Source organism: Alligator mississippiensis, chromosome 2 (assembly GCF_030867095.1).
Source record: "Alligator mississippiensis isolate rAllMis1 chromosome 2, rAllMis1, whole genome shotgun sequence".
Classification (NCBI taxonomy): Eukaryota; Metazoa; Chordata; order Crocodylia; family Alligatoridae; genus Alligator; species Alligator mississippiensis.
In genome coordinates, this window is record NC_081825.1 from 206801333 (window position 1) to 206822563 (window position 21231).

Here is a 21231-nt window from a genome sequence, read left to right on the forward strand (position 1 = left end):
CTACCTCTGCTAACCCTACCTTGTATGGGCCAAATCCTAACTTCCTTATTTGGGGGCCAAAGTCTCATTACCATTTGTAAAGACATTAGCTTTTGGGGCCCAGAGGATATTCATCAACAGAAGGTACTGTAAATTTCTTTTATATAATGTACATCCATGGTTTTTTTAAATGTTACTATGTCTGTGCATCCTCTGTGCAGCACAAGTTATCATCATCTGCACTTTTTCCATTTCAGCTGCTAGATAACTGTACCATGCGGCTGAATATGCAACAGCCTGCCAAGGCTTTGTATACCCCAGATGGTGAGCTGCTCCAGACATGGGATGAAATAGACAGAGACATGGTTCTGTGTGTGTCTGCCGGAAAACCTTTTATGACTAGAGAAGGTAATTTATTCAGCCTTATCCTTTTCCAAAATCAAAACAGGTGCCAAGTTTCGCCAAATAACTAATGTGTGTGCAGCTGGAAAGAAGCTACATAGAAATATGATCTGACTATACACAATGAATCAAACTCCCACTGACCTCAGAGGGCACGTCCAGATGAGCCCAGCTATGCAGTATGTGGTGCCGAAAACACGGTGCCATGTACTGCTCAGTCAGGTGTTATGCACGCTGCCTGTGCATGTGCTGCTCTGTTTTTTTCCCCCCCACACACTTTTTTTGACCCCGGGATATCCAGGGATCAAAAAAACCTGCAGAAAAAAAACCCAAAGCGTTGCATGCACAGGCAGCGCACACCGCTGAAAAGCGGAGCCAGGCCGCCCAGAGCTGGATCACTGCTGCTGTAACCCTGGGAGGCCTCCAGGATCCCAGATAAGGCTGCTAGGGCCAGCACTGTTGGCCCCAGTTTCCCATACTGCCCCTGGGGTAACTTGCTGTGTGCTAAAGCACACATGGCATGGACATTCCTTGGAGAACCAAATGTCTGTGCTTGTCTGGACGTGGCTAGAAAGGCCAGGATTTCTCCTAATGATTTTAATAAGAAACTGTATAAATTAATTATTTGTCATTAAAACCAATCTTTTTTAATATACTGATTCTCTTTTTACAGCTTTATTTTTACCTTATATTTGAATTTTGCCATTCAAGCCCTTTACTTAATTTTTCTATTTTCCATTCATGATAATTCTTGAAATTATTGTGTGATAAAATCCCCAAATAGTAAATTAGCAACCTGTGATCTTTTTCTGTCCATCCAGCTGTTGGCTTAATCACTAGTTATTTAAATTATTGTCTCATTCTCACTTAGATTTACCATTAAGAGAAACAAACATTGCTGTTAGGGAAAGCAGTTTGCCCTTCCTTTTTCAGGTTTAGGTGGGTAATAATATCTGTGGACTAATTACCTGACTAATGTTAGGTAATTATTTACTGTTCAAATAGGCCTATTGGACAAATAGGATTAGTTGATTAATAAGGTACTACTTAGTGTAAGGACTGCACATTCAAGCTCTATGGAATTAAAATCAGGTAGTCAATAGTAAGTAAAATATATATATAGCAATAGCTTTCACAAATACCTGAACCTCTAACACCGAAACATCTTCTGTGCAGTTGAAATGCAAGTGGTAATCAGTGTTTATCTTCAGTATTATCAGTCATATTCCAATAGACCATGTATTAGCATTGTTACAAAAAAAGAAAGAAAAAAAATGGCATATTAAGTGGCCACATACCAAAACTACAAACCACATCTTACTTTCATTTATTCACTATTGAACATATTAATCTGGTAAAACTGGTATAGCTGGCATATTCTGATTTATGTATGTTCTTATGGGTTGGAACTATTATCTCCTGAACAGATTAATTTTTTTCAGACATTTTTAATCTGGATTATACCATAAAGTGTTAGGAAAAATAAACTGCTTGGCATAACATTTTCAGCAGTATTGATTTAATGTGGTGACCAAAAAATCCCAAGTGAAGGCTATATTTTTGTTTTGGGACTGTAATTTTTTTGGTATTATTCATAACTGGGGAAATGCAGCATGTTTTTAATACCATACGTGTATTTGGCTTTTTACTTTCTGCTCTCCTGTGACATGCAGGCTACTGAATGTAGGAAGGAAAGAAGGTAGTCAGAGTAATCACTCTAAGCTTGAACATGCCTAATAAACTGTTTGTCCTTTGAACTACTGTTATATAAAAGGATTTGGAATGTGGTAATTAAGAACCAAATTATATACTTGGATAGATTCAAAATTTATTTATATTAAATGTATTGAATTGTAACATTTTATTTTAAAAGTAGTTTATTTATAATAAAAGATTATGGTCTTATTTTACATTTGAAATTAAAGAGTAATTTAAAAGCAAATCCACAACACTAATCTTCCAGAACTGAAAAGGTACTGGTGTGTATGTTATAGATCACAATTTCTTCAATCCCAATTTTAAAACATTTATCCAGCCTAAATTAAGTCCATCAATACTAGTCCTTAATTGTCACTGAAATCATTGACATTCCTGGTACATTATGACTGGCCACACGGAAATTCATTGCACGGGACATACTGCACTGGACGTCAATCAGGCTGTAATCCCTATGCTTTTTCTATTTCTCCATCTTAAAATATTTTAATCTCCCTCATGCCAAGGTAAATCAACTTAATATCCCAGTGATGCTTGAATTCTAAAACCTATACTATATCCCTTTACTTCCTCAAGCAGACAATAGGATGATCCACCAAATCTCTTTTGCGAAATGGTAAAGGGAGTGACAGAAAATAGCCCAACCTTTTTTTGGATCCCACCAGAGCTTTGTGGGGTCAGAGCTCCATAAGATTTTGGAACAGCTAAACTTCTGAGTTTAATACAGATTACAGAATTGCTTATTCAAATATAGTACTTCAAATATACCAGGAGCTGTTCAATTAGCATTGCATATTGTTTATAACACTTACTCCCTCCTGAGACTGGAAAATGATACCAATATCCTTATGTGAAGGAAGAGCAGTTTGGAAGGGCAAGAGCTGCATTTACATGTCTCTGTTTCTAGAAATACATCTTTTTCATAGATCTCCAGCATCATTGTGATTAGGCACCCTTTTTTTCCAAGCCCACACATGTGAAAGGACACGGTTTAGAAATTCCACCAGATCAGCCATATGCAGTTTTGTAACTTCTACTTTCTTTCCTGCCCATCCATGAGACTTCTAGGGTAGAATTGTGTTTCGCATCGTGCATGGCCAAAGTGCAGGTTGAGATTGGTTCTGAGTTACCTGACCAAAGTGTAGGAATTATTCTAATACTCCCTCTGGGCACATCCACACATGCAGGCATGTGCACTTGCAGCAGCTCAAATAGCAGTGGCACAAATTTTGTGCTGGAGATTTGTGCCTCAGCACACATGCCTGAACATGCACTTTGGTGTGGGGCAAATTGTGCCACTTGGGACAAACAGACCTTGCCAAGCTCCTCCCAGATCTTCAGCCAAGGGAGCTAGAGCCCATAAGTAGAGCAGTATAAGAAGCTGCCCTGGCCAGCAGTTCAGGGCAACTTGTCCTCAGGAGCTTCTGAGGCTCAGCCAGTTGGCATCTAGGGACACTACCCCTTGTGCCAGCTGGACTGCTGAAGCAGCCCTAACCTACAGTGGCCCTTGCACCTTCTTCCTGCTGCAGCAGTCAGGCAGTGGGGGCTGCTATCTGGCTATGACCTGCTGCTACCTGTGACAGCATGAGGCTCCATGGCTGCGTGCCTGCCAGACCCAGACAGGGACCGCACAGCCACCTGGGCTGTGGTACAAGCATTGCAGCAGAGCCATCTGCATCTCTGGGCTAGCTGCCAGTGGGCTGTGTCTGTACAGTTGGCCTTTGGACAGCACTGCTGTCATGTCTTCTGGTGTCCCCGCTCTGCCGTCTGGGCAACTATAGCCCAGAAGATATGCTTCTTGCAATGGCCCACTTTGATCTGTCAAAGCATGTCCTCCTGGCCCCAAATGGCCAGAAGGTCAGCCACCTTGTCTGCCCTCCAGCTGGGTCCCCGGTACTGGCCCTGGGCAGGCTCCTCTGCCAGGGTCCTACCACTTGCCTCACTAGCAGAGATCCTGGTGTTCCCTGTTTAAAAATTGCAAATTCTCTGATTACAAAACCCAAATTCTCTTATTAAAATACCCAAAATCCATTTTCTTCCACAAATATATTGAAATGCCACAATATAGAGAGAGATCAGTTGTGCAATGTTTTATTGATATATTTACAATTTTAAAGCAATTTGGAAGCCTACCGGTGCTTCTATCATCATAATAAAATGACTTCTAAATATCTATACACTTTGGCATTTGCTTTTCATTTTTTTTATCATAGAAAAATTAGACCTGCCCCTGTCTCCTTCACTTAGCAGGATGTGGGATGCTAAGCAGCACTGATATAACGGTGCCCTGCCTCTGCCCTTGCTCATCACTCCCAACCCACAGCTCCACCAGTGCTCCTCACTCCTGATCCACAGCCCCTGCCTGCCCCCACTAGCTCCCTCCTGGAAGTAACTCCATCCCAGCACCAGGACATGAGTCCAGCTGCAGCTGTCCTACCCACTGCTTTGTGGCTTTGAGCAGTGCCAGCCCTTGCTGTTTTGCTCCCTGCGCCTGTGCCCAGGCTTCAGTAATCCCCATGCCATTCCTGGGAAGCCCTGGATTGGGGCTGAGGGACTGGGATAGGCAAGCTCCTTCCCTTCCAGGCCAGCCTCCCCCTGCACAGGCTGTTCTAGGGGGGCAGGGAGGCTCTAAGCCTGGCTCTGGCAGCCTCTCCTACCTGGAGAGGCTACCCCCATCCCTGACCTCCATCTCTCTCTCTCACACACACCTCTGCTGCCATCTCTAACCTTTCCTGCAGCTCATCACACCCCCCCCCAAGTGGTTCTGAGTACCAGGAGGCCCCCCAGGCTGGAGCTACATGTACTAGCACTGGTGGGGGCATGGGGCAGGGCTGCAGTGTGGCAGTTGACCCTGCAGCCACAGCTCCTGCCATCAGGTCCTGTCCTGTCCCTTCTGGCAGCTGGGCATACAGGGTGTGAGGTTGTGGGGATGGGTTGTGGGGGGATGGATATGGGGTTTGTGGGGAGTTTGGGAGGGGTTGTGGGTGGGTGTAGGGTTTCTGGGGGTGAAGTTTCTGGGGGCAGTGTGGGGCTTGTGCAGGGGCTTCAGGTGGTTTAGATTCATAGATTGTAGAGTCGGAAGGGACCACAGTGGATCATCGTGTCTGACCCCCCGCCCCTGGCAGGAAAGAGAACTGAGGTCAGATGACCCCAGCCAGGTGACTATCTAGCCTCCTCTTGAAGACCTCCAAGCTAGGTGATAGCACCACCTCTCTTGGAAGCCCATTCCAGATCCTGGCCACCCTTACTGTGAAAAATTTCTTCCTAATATCTAACCTAAATCCACTCTCAACTAGTTTACACCCATTATTCCTAGTCACTCCCTGGGGCGCCTTAGTAAACAGCGCTTCCCCTATTCCCCGTTGACTTCTCCTAATAAAGTTATAGGCGGCCAGAAGATCTCCCCTCACCCGTCTCTTGTGAAAGCTGAAGAGATTCAGCTCTCTCAACCTTCCCCCGTAGGGTCTATCATGAAGGCCACTAATCATGTGAGTGGCCCTCCTCTGGACCCTCTCAAAATTCCCTGCATCCCTTTTGAAGTGCAGCACCCAAAACTGGACACAGTACTCCAACTGAGGCCGGACCAGTGCCGCATAGAGGGGGAGCATCACCTCCTTTGTTCTATTAGTCAGGCACCTGCTAATGCACGACAAGGTGTGATTGCCCTTGTTGATGGCCTTGTTACACTGCCGGCTCATGTTCATCTTGGAGTCAATTATGACTCCAAGTTCCCTCTCTGCCTCTGAGCTGCTGAGAAGGACACTCCCTAGCCTATAGGTGTGCTGTGGGTTCCTCCTTCCCAGGTGGAGTACCTTACATTTATCTTTATTAAATTGCATCCTATTTCTCTCTGCCCATTAATCCAACCTGTCTAGGTCAGCCTGAATCTGCTCCCTGCCCTCCAGTGTACTAACTTTGCCCCATAACTTGGTATCATCAGTGAACTTGGAGAGGGTGCTCTCCACGCCCTCGTCCAAATCGTTGATGAAGATATTGAATAATATCGGTCCAAGGACCGAACCCTGTGGGACCCCACTGCCCACGTCCCTTCAGGCCGAGAAGGAACCATCCACCACCACTCTCTGGGTGCAGTCCCTAAATCAGTTGGCCATCCACCTGACCGTGTAGGTGTCCACTCCGTGGTCTGCTAGCTTCCCAATGAGGATAGGGTGCAAAACTGTGTTGAAGGCCTTCCTAAAGTCCAGGAAGATGACATCAGCCTCGGCTCCCGCATCCAGGCAGTGTGTGACCTGGTCATAGAAGGCTACAAGGTTTGTCAGGCAGGATCTACCTGTGACAAACCTGTGCTGGTTTCCCTTCAGCATCATTTCCCCTGCTGGGCCTGCACAAATGTGTTCTTTGATTATTTTCTCTAGCATTTTCCCAGGAATAGAGGTAAGACTGACTGGTCTAAAGTTACCCAGCTCATCCCTTCTCCCTTTCTTGAAAATGGGCACCACATTGGCCCTTCTCCAGTCCTTAGGGACCTGGCCAAAGCACCACAAGTGCTCGAACAGCTGTGCCAGTGTCTCAGCTATGACACTGGCCAATTCTTTTAGCAGCCATGGATGGAGGTCATCCGGACCTGCTAACTTATACCCATCCAGCTCCTCCAGGAGCTCCTTAACTATTTCAGAACTGACCATAGGCTGACTCGTGGTGTGGTGTTTGTGGGTGGGTATGTAGGAGGGGGTTTTTGGGGGTGGTTTGGGGGTTTGGGGTTTGTGGGTGTGGGGGAACTGTGTGGGGGTGGGGTGCACAGTGGAGGTGGCGGGGACTTCTCTGGAGAGGTGGGTTTCCTGCCTCCCCCTCCGCATGGCTCACCATCCCATCCCCCCCACAGCAGCAGCAGGAGCAGCAGCATCAATGGTGCCCATCAGGGCACTCATGGCCCATTCTTGGCAGAGATCCCTGGTGGCATGGCACTGCCTCAGAACCGGGGACTAAACATGGCACCTGGCACCAGCCCAGTCTGCTGGTGTGCATCCTTGATTGGCCCAATCTGTTGGTGTGCAACCTTGGGCAGAACTGGTCCAGCTTTTGCTGTCACATGGCGCTCCTGGCACTACAGGCAGAAGCTGCACGCTATTGGGCTGGGCCAGCTCCTGTCTTCATGTTCCGTGTGTACCAGTGGGCTGGGCTGGCTCCATGAAGGCAGGACCTGGCCCAGCCCAATAGTGTGCAGCTTCTGCCTGAGGTGTTGGGAGCCCCAGGTAACAGCAAGAGCTGGTCTGGTACTGGGAGAAGGTGCATGTCAGAGGGCTAGGCCGGCACTGTGCACCATGTGCAGCCCCCAGGTCTGAGGTGGCACTGTGCCACCAGGAGTCTCTGCCAGGGGAAGGCCATGAGTGCTCTGATGGTGACTGCTGCTGCTGGGGGGGGGGGGGGGGAGAGGCTGTGCACCATGCAGGGAGGGCTTTGCACCATGTGGGGGGGGGGGTTTCCATAGTTCCCCCCACTCCCACACAGTCCCTCCACCCACAGTCCCCCCCACCTCCAGAGTCCTCTCACCCCCATGTCTCTACTTATGGGGGACAGAGACTGGGTCCAAGCCACTGGTACCAGCCTTGCTGAGGCAGCATGCTGGACTAGCAGGGGCACACCAGAGCTATAGAGACATTCTGGCCACATGCTAAAGCATTTCTCTGGAGGACCCTGCTTCTGATTGCTTCGTTGTGCTGCTTTTCCCCAACATGCTATTTTTTTTTTATACTGGGATTTCCCGGTATCGAATTTAGAGTCCATGCTGCAAATATGCAGTGCAGGGAGCATTTTTTCATTCTTAGCATGCCTCTTGTGGCATCTCAAACTGCTTTGAAGCACCGCAACAGGCATGGGCTCACTCATCTAGACATGGCCTCTGGATACATAAGTGGTCTCATTTTAGGAATCGTTTTTCCCTCCAAAGACAGAAAGACATCTCCCTATTCTTATTCAAGCTCATAAGTGTTATGTGTATCCACTGTATGTTTTCTACAATTTCATGATAATACATTTTATTTTAAAATGTCTATATTAATAATTGCTTTTCTGAAATGCTTTTATAGCCATCAAGCAGCAAGTGGAAGTTAGAGCCATTTATGCCAGAATCCAAAAGCAGCAAGGTCCAGATGCCACTAATATTGTTGTTTCTCCTTCAAAAATTTCTAAAAGCCAGGTTGTATTATACAAACATGTAGTCATCTATGTAGTCCTTTCTTTCTCCTTTATACCAAGGCTATAAATACTGTGCAGTTACTATTACTATTTAAGGAAAAAAAAAATTTTTCCTTATTATGGATATTGCATGTAATCATATACAGATCAATTACTGTATCAACCAACTGCGAATAGAAATAGGTAACTGGTTCCTAAAAATTCTTATTTCTGAAGAATTCAGTGATAAAAGTGAAACTTTCTACTTTCCAACCATTTTTCCTGAGAAAATGACCCAATATTGTACCTGATACTGAGCTAATCCTCACTGTAGTTAAAAGTGTTGTCCAGTTCTGGAAAAACTGTGGGCAGATTTTAGGTCACAGTACAATATTTTATTGTGATAAGTGTGATACCAAGTGTGCTAAGGCTTATAATTTCTTAAAAGGATTTGTCAATCCAAACCTAGTACCACTAATTGATTGCCATATCATTTCCTTGGGTGCAAAGAAATATTGACTCTTGTACCATCATAACTTCTTTTATGTTGGCATTAGTCATGAGTGAACATATGCTCCTGCCCTTTGTCATGTTCCAATTACCCAAAAATGTTTGTATCACCAAACCTAGTCACAGTTTGCGAACCCTTATAAGGGAGGATTTCTGTTCACTTATTGGACAACATGGTAATTCCTCTTCAGGGGTTTGTGGGGTGATGCTGATGCACGTGATACTCTGGGCTCTTTAATTAGAGCAATTCTTGGAGCCACTCTAATTAAAGCCCCTCCTCCCTCCAGGCCTTCCGGAGTACATATATAAACACCCTATGTGACTAAGCTCAGAAACTCTGGTTCAGTTCTGAGGAAGTGGAAAAGTAAATTTCCACTAAATGAAATATTAACTCTCTGCTTCATGCTTGTGACCTAACTGCTCATATATAGCATATGAATTTGAGTAGTGACTTCACAAAGCTGACTCCACCAAGTATGATTGAGAGGTCCTAGAAATGATTATTAGGTAGTAACTGTCCATCCATAGCAGCTTTTATTATTTTAATTTTAATTTAATTAAAAAACAAAACAAAAACAAAAAACAAAATTACCATTTAAAATAAATGGGAAAGGGGTATGGCAGCTAACTTCTCAGAACTTCCTAAAATACTGAAAATATATACAATTTATGTTATATTGTACTAATTTGTCTAAAAGGGGGGTGCAGGGAGTTGTACTAAGTTGTGCAAATGTGGAATCATAATGAATTAGGTTAAGTGCTCTGTGAGTAATAAAAAAAAATCAATATTTCTTCATTCATCTTCTTCATTTTCTGGTCACATGGGATTAAATTGAAGACCAGCTTTATTGAAATTCTGGCCCAGATCCCCTCCAGATTCAGGTTAACTCACAGTCCCCCAGCTTCCTAGTATGCTTTGTCCCTCCCCTGCAAATCCCCACTCCCCCCTCACAGGATGGGCAGGCTAGCCTTGGTCCAAGCTGTCTGCTTTAATGATGCAGGGAGGTATGCTCTAGCACACCCTGGCTTCTGCCCTGAGCCACCATAGTCATGTGGCTGCATTTCCAGAATCAAAAGTGAATGTCTGTTCACTTGCTTATTAGTTCAATCTATGTAGCTTAGACTAGCCTGTGAAGATTGAATCGATTCAGCCCTGGGCTTTTTGACTGTCTGTACTTAGCTCAAAAGGCTGATGGTTCTCCACAAAGAGTTTTCTGCTTTGTATCAATTGTCAGTTTTGGGAAAGGAGAGGGAATTGCTTGCAGTATCCTCAGCATCAAATAGCAGAATGTAAATTTTCTTTGATCACTAGCTAAGTGGATTTTCAGGTGCAAAAGCTTAGTCTCATAGTACAACACTTAACAAGACAGATATAGTGATTCAGTGTGAATAAGAGACTTTATAAACTGAATAACAGGCCAACTTAAAGTTAGTCATATTTATTTTTATTCACTGTTGTGTGGATGCTTGTCAAGTAAATTCAGGTTTTTGTTCATCCAAATGCTTCTTTGTTTAGTGGAAATATTCCCTCTGGTTGAAGCGCACATGGTCCTTCTCCTAGCAGTTGGTTTCAGTGTACTTGCTAGAGTACATGATTATGTCAGATGAATTCGAGCACCCTAGATTTTTAATAAACCTGGTAATTTCCGGGTTTTTTTTTAATCAATTTGAATCAGTTCTACATAAGCCACAAATCAGATTTCAATATTTTTATATGAAGAAGGAATCATTTTATTTTTAACCTAGAATGGTAACAACATCTCTGAACTTGACAGCTTTCTCTGAAAAATATATTTCCTGCTGCTAAAGAAACATTAAGGTGATCCAAATGTAAATCAGCAATGACAGGCCAGTGCCCATAGCCTACGCTCATTGTCCTCAAGAGAACCCTGTTTCTCTGAATATCTCATGCTTCTCTTTTTAATTATGGATAAGAAAACTGTTTATACATGAGGATTTTATATCTGCAAAGTGTTTACTTGTAAGGTATGTTCAAGAAAAATAAAAACAGCCCGTTTTGTGACTGCCTGCTCTTCTGAAGCCAGCCAAACATTTGAAACAGAGTAGTCTATAAATTAAAGTCTCTAACATGCTAACATACTGCATATACTTATGTCAACTTAAAAATAAAAGTTTTTAATGACTTATAAAAGAGGTGTAAATACTTACAGACAATTTTTTAGGGTTTAATCCTCATCGTACATCAGAGGCAGATTAAGATATTTTGGAGCCCTGGGTAGGAAGGGGATTGGGGGCCCTCTTGGGGAAAGCTCCTGGCCCATGCGTTAATCCACATATGCCTTACATCTACTAATTTCACATCATTTTATGTTCACTGATATCAATGGAGTTCTTATTTATTCTAAATATTAAGTGGGAATGAAGTTTGCTCACAATTTTATAGGAACATTGTGAGAATTTGTCTTGTGACCTGTTTTTCAAACATTGGATGTGTCTACACAAGATGTTTCATGTAAGTAGATTAATTAGCTCCTATTAGGCTGCAAGAAACTCATTAACTCTGCAGCAGGATAGTATTTGTAAATAGAAGAACTATCCTGCTGCGGAGTTTTTTACTCCACAGTAGTACACGTGTAGATGCTGACATGGGTGGCTGGAGCACGAGGGTGCTTTAGTGTGGGGGCTGCCTGCCACCAACCCTGCACTGGAGAACCCTTATGCCCCAGCCAGCTCCTCCGCAGTACATTGAGCTGGGTCAGAGCAGCCCTGGGCTGGCAGGCTGACTCCCTGGGCCTCCTGCCAGCTGGGAGTGCTCTGACCTGTCTCAACATGTTGTGGTTTCAGGCACATATTCAAACTCCCTTGCAATAAGCGTCAAAGTTTATTGCTTCGAATTAATTGCATGTGTAGATGTGCTCTGTATCTCTGTATGAATTCCATGCTAATATTTAATAGAAGTACAGGGGTTGTTCTATACCTTAAATATAACAAGTTTTTCAGTACTCTTCTGATAATAGTAAACCAATATATAGAGCTACAGTAACGGAATAACATTTTGTTAAGAAAATTTTCATATATCAAGTTCTAAAGGTTTTGTTTATTGTAAATATTAACGATTAACATATTATAGCTATTTTAGATGTTGTAAACAATACCTTAATTGACAATATAAAAGCATGTACAAGCTTTAAAATGTAATAATAACTAAAACTTTCTTATTTAGTCCAAAACACCCAGTTCGCTTCTGGCTCTTAGTAGCAGTGCTTATAACAACTAGGTAAGTATCTGCTGAAAGTAAAGGTATGTAGAATTTTGAACTGAAGCCAACAAAGTTTACCTGCATCTCTGTGGATAGATCATCCTGTGTGTAAATGGCCAAGCCACTGATGAAAGTTATGTACCTTTTTAGCTATTTGCCACTAGCTGTTACTTTCTAAATTCTGGAAGGTTTTCATATACAATGTACATGGAAAAATCTTGTTGCCTCTGCTATGTCTGTAGTATGCACTTCCTGTCCTAAAGTGTATGTGATGTCACTGCTCGTCTTTTTAAAGATTGTTTCCCCTTTTCAATCCATAGATGACAGTAGTTTTGTAATGTATAAAATGTACTGTAGGTAATTGGTTTATAATGTACATTGCGGGAAGGTTAAATTAGTTATGTGAGGCTTAGTGTGATTATCCAATAAAAGATACTGCAGAAGTGCTGTGTATTATCACCAGCATCATTGATCTTGCTACAGTGCAAGTAATGCTAATTTTAAGTCTTATTAATGTAAAAAATTTTTTAATTTTATGTAAAAAAGCAAATGGGCTCCAATATCCACGCTGAAAGAAAAGATTTATCATTCTTCCTTTAAATGATAATCTTACTTTTATTCATTATTAAGACCTGTAAAAGGTAAAAGTACTGAATTACATGACTTGAAAAGATTTGAAAGGCATCTGTAGACTCTCCTTCAAAGATCCAAGTGGCAAAGTTAGAGTGATCACACTGACAAGAAAAAAGGTTAAAAGTGTCACACCGACACTAAAAAGTTAGCAGCTAGGATTTGTATTTATTTTTCTTCCTTGAAAAATGACAGTAGATTTAAATGTACTTAAATCATATAAATATAGGATAAGACTTAACCTTTCAACTGCTGCCATATGTCCCAGGTACCTACAGAAAGTAGTCGATTTGATAGGGTCAGTGTGATACAGTGAAATATCATTTTTAAGGGACAGAATCATAGCTACAGCTATAGAAATGGAGCGTATACATACACCTTTTATTTGAACAGCTTTCTCTTCACACCTCCCCTCTCCTCCTCTTTGTTGCTATGACTGGTTAGCCTTTCTCTTGCCCTTGGTCCTTTCCAACATCTTATTTAAAATGCTAATGGTCCCACTTCTTTCCTTCTGGGCCGAGTCAACAGTTTTGAACAGTAAGGATGAGGAGGTGCAGCTTGCAGAAATGCTAAATCAACTGAGCAGGGGATTACTAGACTTGGAAATGATGGCAACACTAGTGGAAGACTAGAAGAAAATGCTAACAAAGAAAAAAGGGTGTCAGTCAATGCTAATGTGAAAATTAGATATTGAAATGTATCAAAAAGCATACATATAATAAAAATATTTAGAAAAATTGTAGGGTTGTTCATGGGCAGATCCAGGATTTCAGAAAGGGGGGTATAGTAGTAGCAACCTGTGCTGCAGGGGTGGCTGCACCCCAGCTTCCATCCTCTCCCTCCCTCCCTCCCAGGGTAGGCAGAGCACTACAGGAGCAACAACAGGGGGCTTTTTTATAAGTTCCTCAAGCAGGTAAGGATCTTCCCTCCTTCCTCCTTTCCTTTCTGTGCTCAGCTGCATGTTCCCTCCCTTCCCCTCTCATTTATCCTCTCTCCAACCTACCACTGCCACTATCCCCAGGCTTGGCTAGAGACGGTGGTGGCAGTGGGTGGGTTCCCTTCCTCTGCATCTGCTCGCAGGTTGACAGGGGACACCAGGGGACCAAGTATGAAGGAGGGATCTGCCCACTGTTGCTGCTGTTCCCAGCTGCACTTGGCTTCATGAGGGAGGGAGTGTGCTGCTGAAGGCACAGGAAAGGAATGGAGGAATTCTTATTTTCTTCAGAGGCCTGGAAAAAAAAATCCTTGGCTACTTCTCCTGTGGCTTGGTCCACTGAAAGGGGGATGTGTCCATACCACTGTACCCTCCTGGATCCTGCCTTAGGTTTGCTTCATTACAATTTTAAGTTTAGAATATTTTAGCAGCTCTGTTAAGTTTGATATTGCATTACAGCTTTTTGTCACAAAATAGTATTGCAAAGAATACCATACAGTTCAATACAAACTCTCAAAAATAATATAGAGTGAAATAAAAATGCCGTGTGTTCCCATACTCAATCTTAAAATATCATTATTAGTGAACTGATTACAATAAGGATGCTGGTGAAATGAACACTCCATTGTGCTAGGCACTGTCTGCTTACAATAAGAGAACAGTTACTGGTCTGAAGATCTTAAGGGCTCATGGGTCTTTGCCATTGTCTTTAAGGGGCTTTTTAGTTAATAGATATGGAAGAGAGGGCCAGAAAAGAGAAAGAAAGAGGAGTTGGGCCTACATAACAGTTCAATTCATCAAACCTTTGGTAAGACAAACAGGAGTGGTATTTAGTGATAATTATTTTATAGACAGACTATTACTATTATCCAGTAACTGAACTGAGACAAAGAACTCATTTAACTTTGGCTATAAAATAGCCATCTGATGGTGGTTATTATTTAATTTTTGTATCATAAAAGCTATGACTTTGACTTCAATCTCTTTTGAATCAATCACCTACTGGTAAATATTGGTCCTCTTGCCAATCTCACTGGGCCTTTTTTTAGATGTACAAAATAAATTTTAACCTTGACCATGCAATGGAATGGAGAGACACAAGATTGGGACTATTTTAACAGAATTTTTAGAATCTCAGAAAAATTCACACTTGTATTGAATTTTCAGTGAAATTTTGTTTATGTTCTTATTAAGAAGAATATTTCTATTCTATCTAAGATAAATTTTGATAACCTAGTGAAACAAGATTTAGTGTCAGAACCTCAGTATAACAACTTTCGCATGTGTTCACTATCAGTGGGGTTTCTTTTGGGTACTTATTAATATTAGAATGCCATGGACTATTCTATAAACACCAGATATAAACAACTTTTCCTTGGCATTTGTATAGTAACCCTAATCTATGTAATTTATCATCTTGGATTAAACCAAGGGCAATTTTCTGCATATTGTTGGAAAAGGAAACATAGGAAGGAACAATACTGAGGAGAAAGAAAAAGCCCCTTGAGGGCTGCTGAAGAAAGATGATCAAGGAGACTGAGGAAGGGAGGACGAAGCATCTCTATAGTTTTGGTAGATCCAGGCCTCATTTAGCCTTAATCTATTTCTCAAATGTGGAGCACTTCAAATGCATATAATCCCCATATGAATGTGCTGTCCGATTACCTTCTGCAGATAACATGAGCAGCAGCGAAGAAGTAGTTATATGTCTTTGTTTTGTGTTAACTGCACAGAATTTGCAATTAGGATTAAAGCACATCAGTACAGTGCCAGCAGGTTTTGACTAGTTAAGCTTCCAATTTTAATTGAACTGCCTTCAGCTGGTGATAAGATCTGCCTTTTTCAAGAGGTCATGTAAACTGCATAGCTTCTGTAGCATGTTGAATTCAACTTGAATTTGCATTCAATATAATGATATGGGGCGGAGACTAATTTTTTTCAATGAAATGTGCCCCTGGGGTAACTTGCTGTGCGCCAAAGCGTACATGGCATGGGCATTCCCTGGGGAACCAAATGTCCACACATATTTGGATGCACCCTAAGTGTTCTTAAATTGATATGGAAGATACTGTTTAGGCAAAAAGATGGTGCACTTTTTATTATAGCTCATCAATGTGAACAAAATATTAAGAATGTTAATACACTATTTTTATTGACGTTTTAATAGAATGGTAATTTTACATTGTTTCAGAAGTTCTTCCAAAATTAATATAATTTCATCTGACCAATATGAATAGTGTCATAATCTTAAATATATAGGCCAAATCCAGCACAAATTTTTCAGTGGTTATTCAGCTTTACAAACTCCTGGATACCAATACATTCTTTTTATACTGGTGGCAGTTGGAACTCGGTCTAGGTCAATCCAGCAAAACACCTAAGTGCATGCTTCTCTTTAAGCATGTCTGCAGTCTTTTTTTGACTCCAGTGAGACTTTTATTTTTTGTATTCAAGTACTTCCCTAAAGTCCAAATATAACTAGCTGAATCATGACCAATTCAAAGGAAAGGTAGGCCTACTGTAGAAGGATATAGCAAAAAGAGATGCTTTTTATAAGCCACTTTGGAGTGGCTGAGGGAAGAATTATTTTTGACAGGGGAAAAAAAGTCACTTTTGCTTATCCCAAATATAAGAAAAAAGTGTAGGCGCTGCCCAGGATGATGGTTTGAATATTTCAAAATCACAAATCTGTCCCTAATATACTTTCCTGCTTCCTAAATTGGGATTAAAGTAAACTGCGCCACAGTTACAATTCATGTAGCACTGGTCTTTTGCTGTCTTGGTTGAAGTTTCATATATTTAAGCTAGGAAACCAATAAAGCTCTTATCTTCAAAAGACCTTTTTAACCCCTTCTTATACCCCACAACAGTAGTACCCAGTGTAACGGTGAAATAGAGAGAAGTTTTCCACACAGACAGAGCTATGTATGTAGATCAAACCCATCACATCTGTCAGTTCGTCATTGTTTTTCCATGAGAGTGAAGTAATTTGTAGTTTTGCACATTTTGCATAGTTTTGGATATTAATCATAAGAAGAAGCAGAATTTAGGATACATAAAAAGAAATTTCTGAGATGTTAGAAAATTATAATAATACAGTAAAAGCCACATTATCTGGCAGCTTACAAACTGGCATGCTCTACTAACTGGCATGCCAGTCGATGTAGCAAAGCGAAACTGGAAGTGCCCACCGTGGCATTTGTGGTTTCAACAAGCCTCCGCGGCCTGGGTAAAGCAGCCTGTGCTGCCAAGCCCCCATGGCCCGTGGCATAGCAGCCTTTCCCCAGTGTGCCTGGGGGCCCTGTCCCTGTCCTGCGGCACACTGACGCAGTGAGAGGGACAGTGGCCCAAACAGGCAAAGATGCCTGTTTGGGCCTCTCAGGTAACAAGCATATTTAGTTGTCCAGCACCCCCAATTTCCCATGGGTGCCGGATAACAAAGCTTTTGCTGTACTAGCAAATTGCCCATCAAAAATTACAGAGAGGGGTGGGAGGCAGGGATGGAGCCCAGTGTTTGGCTCTGTGCCCCCGTTCCCCTTCCATGTTAATCTAGCCCCGCCCCCTTCAGGCCCCCCTGTCCCCCCCCGGAAGTTTGGGTTCAGGGTCAGGGCTGCACCCCCTCCTTCCCCCCACTCTGCCATGGGCCCAACCCCATTGCCCCCCACTTGCCATGGTGGCCCTGCCCCCGCTTTGGGGCCAGGTCCACTCTTCCAACCCTTGCACCCACTGCTTCGGCTGTTCCCCCACCGGTCTCTTCCCCCCACTCCAGGACTGGGCCTGTGTCTGTCCCCCCTGCCCACTGCTTTGGGCCCGGGCTTGTTTTCTTCCCCCCCCGCCAGCCCCAGTAGCTTTGGGTCCCAGCCTGCTTCCCCCTGCAGCTGCAGCTGCCGCTGTGCTCCTCCCTGCTGGCTCTTGTTGGGGGATGAGGGGGAGTGCTCTCGCCCCTGACTCCAAGGAGCAGATGGGGGGGGTGAGGCCAGCTCCGTCCCCACTGTTATGGTGGAGTTCCATCCCATCCATCCCCCTCTGCCTCCAAGGAGCTGCCCCTCAGTCACCACTGTCATGGTGGCTCTCCACCGTCTGTCCTGTCCATTTAGAGCACTCTGCCAAGACAGCCAATCAGAGCGTGAATGAAGCGTTATGGACAGACAGACAGAGATAGACTAAGGCTTTTATAATATTAGAATTATTACTGAAAATTAGTGAGGAGATCTCAAAATCAGGAAGTTTGGTCAGCAAAATGTTGAGAAACACTTAACAAATATTTTGACCTTTCTGTATACAGATCACAATTTAAAAAACAAACGAACCTCATTATTAAAAACCTGTGGAACTTGGAATTTATAGCCAAGACTTCAGGACATAAGAGTTTAGAAGAGGCATCAGGAAATCAGTCTGTGTACACATAGCTAACATGCTAGGTATAGTTGCAATCTCTCTGCAAATAAATTCTCTTTGTAAAAGGCCTATTTATTTTAAGAGACACAGAGTCCTTTCATTTTTTATGCACCACATAATACACAGACACAGCTCATGTCACCTAACACAGACTTTATGCTACCCTGGAATTTCCTCAGCGTAAGACAAGTGAAACTCATTTTACAGTCCCTTTGCTGGAGCTAGCCCAGGATTTTTAAGTTGTCACTTATGTATTATTTTTAACAAGAACAAAAAAACATATATCTAAGTTGTAAGTTCATATCATTAAAGACCACTAAACTTTTTCTTGACTTTTTCTGTCTGTTTTTTCTGTCTGCTTTTTTTCTTGCTAGCAGTAAAGTTTGATGTTAATGGAAAAACCATTAAAAAAACCCTATTATCCTATGAAGAAAAAGTGAATGCACTCAAGTGTAAAAGGAAGACTTATCGATCAATTTTCAGCTAAACCTTGCTTGTCTGACACTTCATAGCAATGGAATGTGTTTTTATTGCCTGACCAGATAGTTCAGATTTCCGGTCATTCTTAGTAAAGACCCTTTTTATAACATTGATAAAATTTTATCACAGAGTTATGAAAACAAAATTAGATTTCATAACTCACATCAGACTTTGAGAGAACTGCTGCTATAAATGTTTAAAACATTATATAACTTCACGCATTTATTCTGATAAATTGGGGAGGTCAATATTTTGAAAAGTTGATTGTATCTTTTACTGAAATGTTTTTCCTTTACCTGAATAGGTAGGGATTTCTTTATCCATCAATAAACAAATGTCTGCAAAAGAACAGTGGAAGAAGTCATTCGTAGATTATAATTACTCGATGCTTCAAATTGACTGGTATTTACTGGGATATTCTACTGGACTCTTAATCTGGATGATACAGAAATTAAGTTAGAAACACTACATTCCTATAACTACATTCTTAACTCCTGTATACACTACTTAAGGCTCTGGAGATCAGTTTCTGTACTTGAACATACATGTGCAGTAGCAATACATGGCAATGTGTGCTATTTATTTAAGGAAATAATTGAGAATTAAATGCATTCTAAATTGGGGTTGTCTTTTATATGAATTCTGTAGTTTTTAAAAATGAATCCATAGTATTGAGAATGGAATATCAAAATTAATTTAATTTTCAGAATCCATTCTTGCAAATATTCTCTGCAGTGTTTCTGTGTTTGAAGAGAATGGTTTTAATGGTCTATTCTAAAATATATATGGACATTTTGGAGAACAAGCAATCAATAGAAACATAATTAAAGTAGTTGACATGGTAATGATTAAAACTCTTTCATTTAAACTTTTTTTTCAAGATACCCATGGTTTTGATGTTCGCCAACTTTTCAGCAGGAAAGTTGTACAAAGAAACCATTAGCTTTTTAGGCTTCTGCAGTGACTCCCTAGACAGGAACAAAAACAGAAATAAATTCTGGGATTTTAGAGAGCAAAGTGTTTCAGACCACAAGTCATTACAGGTGCCCCAAGTTCTTCAAGCTGCTACCACATGATCCATATAATCATTTTTTCTTGTACACATCTGCAGCTGGTCACCTATTTTAATCTGTAAAAGACTCTTATTGTCATAGGAAAAGAAATCTTTTTAGGTGATAAATGAGCTAATTTTGAACATATACAGAAAAACAGCCTTCACCATAACCTGATACAATATACTAAAGAGAACTAGTGGAAAATTGTTCTAAACCAAAGAAAGAGGCTAATTAAGAATTTGATCTAGCACTTGATGAACTCCACGGTAGCTTTTCTATTGATTTTGGTGGACAGTGGCTAATACCCTAAATTAATGCAGAGATTACTAAAATCCATTGATGTAGCTTCACACAGTCTTTTTCAGTCAAAAGTAACAACAGTTTGCTTTGGTCCTTTTTGTTTGACTATAGAATTGGAGAAGACAAAGACAGATGTATTGGTTATTATAAGATTAGCAAGGTAGAAATTAAACCTAGGTGAAGTATGTGCTGTAAGTGTCAAGATATTGTCCAATAGTTATCATATGTGAAAATATGGTAAGAATGGGCAGTAGAGTGTTTGCTCATGTTATTATTTAAATACATTATTGTCTTTCCCGGTTAATTTATCCAAGGTTAAAATTAATGAGGGTTCTGTGGTAAAGATTTAAGAGTATTCTTGCTTGGAAAGCTACAAAATAAAATTCATTAGTCTTATGGGAAAATGTCTAGCATCGTATAAAAAAATGTGTTTCTAATTACAGATCTTCAGCTGATATAAATTGTAAAAGCTCCAGTGATGTCAAGAACTACTATATTTAATTGAAGTGAAATATATACTTGAATATATTACTATAAACCTTGTTATAAAAACTCTGTGACTAGCTGGATTTCCAGAATCAGGCTTTCTCTTTCCATTTTTTAATTCAAGGATCGATTTCTCAAATTCCACTTAATACTTGACTATCTCTGGATCATCTCTGCCCTTCAAACATCTCTATCAAATTCATTCTCATATTGTTTGATTTTTCCCAGCCCCTTTCATCTCTTCCAAATTTCTCTTGGTCGCATTTCCATGCCAAAGTTATGTTTCCAAAACAAGGTGAAGCCAGAAGCCAAATTCTGGGCATTCAGGTGAATCCCATTTGTCTTAAGTTCCAGGTAACAATTTATTTTTCTGTTCCAGTTCTGAACTAACTGCAACTTCGCAGAAATGGGCGTGATGAAATGTCATCCTCTTGTGGAAATTTCAATTTCACAGTAGTTATGAGAGAAGAGGTTTTAGAGTGTTTATGCCCCCGTACCTAGCCCCCAGGCTTGAATCAAAACCTTGAACTGCATTAAGAGTGAAATCTCTCTTCACTGAAATCTGTGGGAGTTTTGGTGTTGATTTTAAAGAATCCTGGGCTGATCCAGGATTTTGTGAAGTGGGGTGTGGGATCAGTAACCAGTGCTGCAGTATTGGTTGTACCCCTGCTCCCAGCTTCTCCCATCACCACCACAGTGGGTAAACCACACCACAAGAGTAGCAGCCATGGACTTTAAGTCCTCAAATCAAGTAAAAATTTTCTTCCCCGCCTCTCAATTCTTGGCATCCCCTCTCTCCCCACCTTTCCTCTCCATTTTCAGAGGCACTTGTCCTCTCCTACTATCCCCATCTCCTCCACCCATCTCTGCCACTGCCCCCAGGTACTCGGGGGCAGGTGGAGCTCCAGATCTGCTCCTGCCACATTCCAACTGGGCTGCACGGAGAGTGGAGCTGAGCTGTAGATGTTGGCAATGGTGATGGTGAG

At 41.8% G+C, this 21231-nt stretch overlaps 1 protein-coding gene across 1 annotated transcript in view; it reads left to right on the plus strand.

Moving 5' to 3' along the window:
• Positions 1 to 18785, plus strand: part of LOC102561513 (doublecortin domain-containing protein 1) — a 96729-nt gene extending 77944 nt beyond the window's left edge. The window contains exons 18-19 of the mRNA XM_019476789.2: positions 237 to 387; positions 8145 to 18785. Of these exons, the coding sequence (XP_019332334.2) occupies positions 237 to 387; positions 8145 to 8320 (327 nt within the window). The 3' untranslated portion in view covers positions 8321 to 18785. The remainder of the gene's footprint in view (positions 1 to 236; positions 388 to 8144) is intronic.
• Positions 18786 to 21231: the final 2446 nt, after the last annotated feature.